The sequence below is a fragment of the Populus alba genome, chromosome 10 (genome assembly GCF_005239225.2).
Source record: "Populus alba chromosome 10, ASM523922v2, whole genome shotgun sequence".
Taxonomy (NCBI): Eukaryota; Viridiplantae; Streptophyta; class Magnoliopsida; order Malpighiales; family Salicaceae; genus Populus; species Populus alba.
The window spans coordinates 1,362,575-1,368,426 of NC_133293.1; the positions used below are offsets into that span (position 1 = coordinate 1,362,575).

The following is a 5,852-nucleotide window of genomic DNA, read 5'->3' on the forward strand; positions in this document are numbered from 1 at the left end:
TAGATACAGTTCTACTAAGCCATTATTTTACATGTTGTTTACACAAATCATTGTTGTTTTTGTTGTTTATTTTAGTTTTTTTAATAATTTATATTAGATGAGTTGTCTGTGTTACGCCGCAGTGAGCTTGGATTCGTCTCAATAGCTAACCATGCTCTCTCTTAATGTAAAAAAGTAATATTGTTTATTATATTTATAATAAAAAAAATATTTTTAAAAAAAATACACTGATAATTCACATTACCAACCAAGTACACAGGAAAAGTTGATAGGAACTTTTGGATAATTAAAAAAGACTTTTTGGGTCGTGAAAAACAATATATATGTGTGCTAAGCCATTAGTGCTCCATTGCTTGGCGTAATTATTACTCTGCCTTGGTTTCCATCCAAGTTCCGATCGAAGACTTGGAGGTCAATGACAGATCACAAAATGCAGATTCGTTCTCCCTTGTTGATGCTGAAAGAGAAAGACCTTTAAGAACGACCAATCCCACAGCATCTAACTGAGTGCAAGAACCTTCAAACTCCATTAATTCTCCATTGTTTGTCTGCACTTTTCTAGCAACTGTTCAATAAAGCTATTGCCAGATCGAAGACTTGGAGGTAAAGAACCTTCAAACTCCATTAATTCTCCATTGTTTATCAGTTTTCTAGTTTCAACAAAACTATTGCCGGAACGTGTTGACTGTAGACTGGATTGAAGGGGACATAAGAAGGTGAGGATGACTCTTTAACTCTGCATGCCCCTTGCTTCAGCTGTGAGTGTAAATTATTATGGAGTTTTCTTAATAATAATATCATTTGAATATATTTATAATAAAAAAAATATTTAAGAAAAAATACACTGATCATTCACATTACCAACCAAGTACACAGGAAAAGTTGATAGGAACTTTTGGATAATTAAAAAAGACTATTTGGGTCGTGAAAAACAATATATATATATATATATATATATATATATATATATATATATATATGTGTGTGTGTGTGTGTGTGTGTGTGTGTGTGTGTGTGTGTGTGTGTGTGTGTGTGGGGGCGCGCGCAAAGTCATTAGTGCTCCATATTGCTTTGCCATGAAGGTTACATGACTTACGTAATATTTAAATGTGCAAAGTCATTGCTTGGCGTAATTATTACTTTGCCTTGGTTTCCATCCGTCTCGAAACAACAATTAATTAGTGGGACATTATTCTGCACAATTTTATTTTACTTTATTTTTTATTATTCATTTATGTTTCTGTTGCATTTTTAATACTAACAATTATGTGCTGATGTACAAATTAGTCTTTCTTTGCTCCGATTAAAAGGCACATCGTAGATTTAAGATCTAACTTAACTTCATTAGTTAAGGCTTTATCTGAAAATTTGAGTCTCTAACTTCATAGTCTATATATATCCATGTTTAATTTCCATTAATGAATTAATATTGCCGCGTTTCCAACACTCCCTCACTCTTGATTTAGTCAACGAAGGGACCTAGCCAAGGAAACTTGTTTGATGCTTCTCCCAGTGACAAAGATCAAACATATATATAATATATACTAACAATACTAGGAGACAAGTTTTGGTTCCGGAAATTATTAATATGTAATCTCTATAGAGCATGATATCTAGTCCATTTTAATTATTTTTAACACTAAAAGAATGAATTAATTTAAGAAAAATAAGCAACCCGTAAACTGTTTGGAAATCAAATACAGTCGTGTTCCTATACTAGTCTCATCAATGAGGCAACGGACAGATCACAAAATAAAGTGTTGACGACCAATCCCACATTTCATCCAAGTTCCGATCTTATTATAAATATTTCATGATTAATTAAATATTTCATATTTCCTAAAGAAGACGAGGACGAGTGGTAGAAGTCCCCAGCAACGTACACTTCCCATAAGACGAGCTGCAGAGGAACAGCACAAACTGTATCTATTAGCACATGTTCATTGCTATTTTCTGAGAAACATATAAATTGTTTAACCCTTCAAGTAAACAGTCCCCTGTTCTTGTTAATAATAGCAATTGATATAAAATCAAAAAAACCTAGCATGCATACTAATATTAAAATTAACTATGCGTAAATTAAAACAAGTATATAAATTGAAAGAATGATAAGCAAGAAAATTATTTAAAAAAACAACATATTACTAAATTAAGCATAGTTAGGAAATCAATATTAATTTTTTAAAGTTTATTTTTTTTAATTTTATCCATTAATATTTTATTATTTTTTTGTATTTGTTTTTTGTGAAATTTTTCTATGGTTTTGAAAGAGACAAAGATTAACTCACACTTTTTTATTTCGATCTTCATTGAATCTTACTTTTAGAAATAATTTTTTTTATTTAAATTAAATTAATTACATGAGAGGAAGCAAATTTTATTCAAACAAGCTATTGCCAGAACGTGGACATAATAGGTGAGGATGACTCTTTAACTCTGCAAGCCCACTTGTGGCTTATTAAGAAGTTTTCTTCCGATTTTGTGGCTTTGAATTTCTTGGAAATTACATTTTAGTGGGCAAAGCAATCTTCTCATAAATCTCATTGCTAAATACAATTTGGAAAAACCTCTCTGAACGAAGTCATTGCTTTGTACTTGAGATTTGATTTCGTCTTTAGATGTTTTACACATCCTATGTCAGTATACAATTTAAGATTAGTTTGCCTATAAATACTGCTAATAATGTCTTTCTTCATTCCTCATCTCTCCCAAACATGGGGTTTCCACCTATTTCATCTCTCTCTTTCATTCTGTTTCTCTTCCATTTCCATTCAACTATTTCTTCTTCTCATTTCTGTGCTCCTGACCAAAGCCTTTCTTTGCTCCAATTCAAAGAATCCTTTTCCATTAATAGCTCTGCTTCAGGGCGTTGCCACCATCCCAAGACAGAGTCGTGGAAAGAGGGTACAGACTGCTGCTCGTGGGATGGCATCACCTGTGACATGAAAACAGGGCATGTCACTGGACTGGACCTTGCTTGCAGCATGCTTTATGGCACCCTCCATTCCAATAGCACCCTCTTCTCCCTGCATCATCTTCAAAAGCTCGACCTCTCTGACAATCATTTCAACTTCTCCCATATTTCTTCTCGATTTGGCCACTTTTCCAACCTGACACTTCTTAACCTAAATTTCTCAGTCTTTGCAGGACAAGTTCCTTCGGAAATAACTCACCTCTCCAAATTGGTTTCACTTGATCTATCTGAGAATGACTTTATGAGTCTAGAACCATCATTACTTGGTAATCTCACACAACTCACCTTCTTAGACCTCTCAAGTAATAATTTTAACGGTCAGATCCTATCATCACTTGGTAATCTCACACAACTCACCTCCTTAGACCTCTCACGTAATAATTTTAGCGGTCAGATCCCATCATCACTAGGAAACCTTGTACAGCTTCGTTACTTAGATCTCTTTTCCAATAAATTTATGGGTCAAGTTCCAAATTCTTTAGGTAGCCTAATCAATCTTTCAGATTTAGATTTATCAAATAATCAACTAGTAGGCCCTATCCATTCTCAATTAAATACCCTTTCAAATCTAAAATATCTATTTTTATATGGTAACTTGTTCAATGGAACAATACCATCCTTTTTGTTTGCTCTTCCTTCTTTACAATCTCTTGACCTTCATAACAATAATTTCATAGGTAATATAAGTGAACTCCAACATGATTCCTTAAGATTCCTTGATTTGAGCAATAACCACTTGCGTGGTCCAATCCCAAGTTCGATTTTCGAACAAGAGAACTTGACAGCCCTTATTCTTGCATCCAATAGTAAATTGACAGGTGAGATTTCTTTTTCTATTTGCAAGCTAAGATCCCTTGTGGTCCTGGACTTGTCCAACAATAGCTTGAGTGGTTCTATACCATTATGTTTGGGGAACTTCAGCAGCATGCTCTTAGTATTGCATCTAGGCATGAACAATCTTCAAGGCACTATCCCTTTAACATTTTCAAAGGATAATAGCTTGGAATATCTCAACCTCAATGGAAATGAATTAGAAGGGAAAATACCACCATCTATCATCAACTGCACAATGTTGGAAGTTCTTGATCTTGGCAACAACAAGATTGAGGATGCATTTCCCTACTTTCTAGAAACGCTTTCAAAGCTGCAAATTTTTGTCCTAAAATCGAATAAACTCCAAGGTTTTGTGAAGGGTCCAACTGCATATAATTCCTTCTCTAAATTACAGATTCTTGACATCTCTGACAACAATTTTAGTGGGCCATTGCCAACAGGGTATTTCAATAGTCTTGAAGCAATGATGGCCTCGGATCAGATCATGATTTACATGGGGACAAAAAATTACTCTAGCTATGTCTATTCCATAGAAATGATATGGAAAGGTGTAGAAATTGAGTTTACGAAGATCCAAAGTACTATCAGAGTACTTGATTTGTCAAATAACAATTTCACCGGAGAAATTTCAAAAGTGATAGGAAAGCTTAAAGCACTCCAACAGCTCAACCTTTCTCATAATTACCTTACAGGTCATATCCAATCATCATTAGGAAATTTGACTAATTTGGAATCATTAGATCTATCTTCAAATTTGCTTACCGGAAGGATTCCAACGCAGCTGGAGGGTCTAACATTTCTTGCAATCCTAAACCTTTCACATAACCAACTCGAGGGGCCCATACCAAGTGGAGAGCAATTCAACACCTTTGATGCAAGCTCATTTGAAGGAAACTTGGGTTTATGTGGATCTCAAGTACTAAAAAAATGTTACGGTGATGAGGCACGATCATTACCGCCATCAAGCTTTGATGAAGGAGATGATTCAACATTGTTTGGAGAAGGATTTGGATGGAAAGCTGTGACAGTGGGGTATGGATGTGGGTTTGTGTTTGGAGTTGCAACGGGATACGTTGTATTTAGAACAAAAAAGCCTTCATGGTTTCTTAGGATGGTTGAAGATAAATGGAATCTCCAGAGTAGAAAGACAAAGAAGAATGTTGGCAGATATGGTGCTTATTTAGAAGAAACTAAATAATGCAATTGATATTTTCAGGTAAGTTTTGCAAGCATTTGAGTTTTCAAATTTTATGTTCACAGTTTATGTTAGTCTATCTTTTCTTTACTATTTCATTTGATCATTCTTACCTTTCTAATTTTGCAGTACGTACAAACAAGATATCAAGTGGATCAACAATAGGGTGGCGAATTCATATATAGTATTGGATTATTATTTTTTTTTTTTTTTGTAGTTTACATAATACTTCTATGAAAAAGAATTCATGCATGTAACCAGTTTGTGTTAACTATAAAATCACTTAAATAAATCTCTGTTTCTAGGAGTATTTTGAAAGTTATAGAGTTATAAACGGATTGAAGCAATTCTTGTAAAGTTAATAGAGCATCCGACAAAATGTTACTGCTAATAATTAAAGATCCTTCAATAAGGACAAGTTAGGAATGTTTAATCTTAGTTAGGAATGTTCACAAAGTACTACCTTGCTTTCATTATCAGAGTGAAACTAAATTTCACTCAACATAATCGGTGGGTGACAGCAAGTTTTAGAATAACAATGCAATAATTTTAAACCATAATTGTTTTGCTAATGCAAGACAAAGCTCAAGCACAAGAGAAGCAATTCAAATGCATACTCACCGAGCTTTTGTGCATCGCCAAACCACTTGCTCATCAGATTAGAGATCCTCACATTTATAAAAACAGCTCCAAAGTCTCTGACAATAGCTTTTGCAAGCATGGTCTTCCCTGTGCCTGGAGGTCCATATAACAATACCTTTTTTTGTGGACCAAGAAGTTTCCCATGTGGGAAGAGCTCAGGTTTCCGCAGAGGAAGAACCACCAGTTCATACAAAGCTTTCTTGATAG

General features: G+C 34.3%; 1 protein-coding gene across 1 annotated transcript; it reads left to right on the forward strand.

Annotated features, from left to right (window-relative positions):
• Positions 1–2,714: 2,714 nt before the first annotated feature.
• Positions 2,715–5,006, forward strand: LOC140955986 (uncharacterized). Its single transcript, XM_073411664.1, has one exon. It carries the CDS (start codon positions 2,715–2,717, stop codon positions 5,004–5,006), a length of 2,292 nt encoding a protein of 763 aa, XP_073267765.1.
• Positions 5,007–5,852: the final 846 nt, after the last annotated feature.

Bases quoted from the DNA above. Each gene is read 5' to 3' on its own strand.
- LOC140955986 (XM_073411664.1), top strand. From the start codon at position 2,715: ATGGGGTTTCCACCTATTTCATCTCTCTCTTTCATTCTGTTTCTCTTC.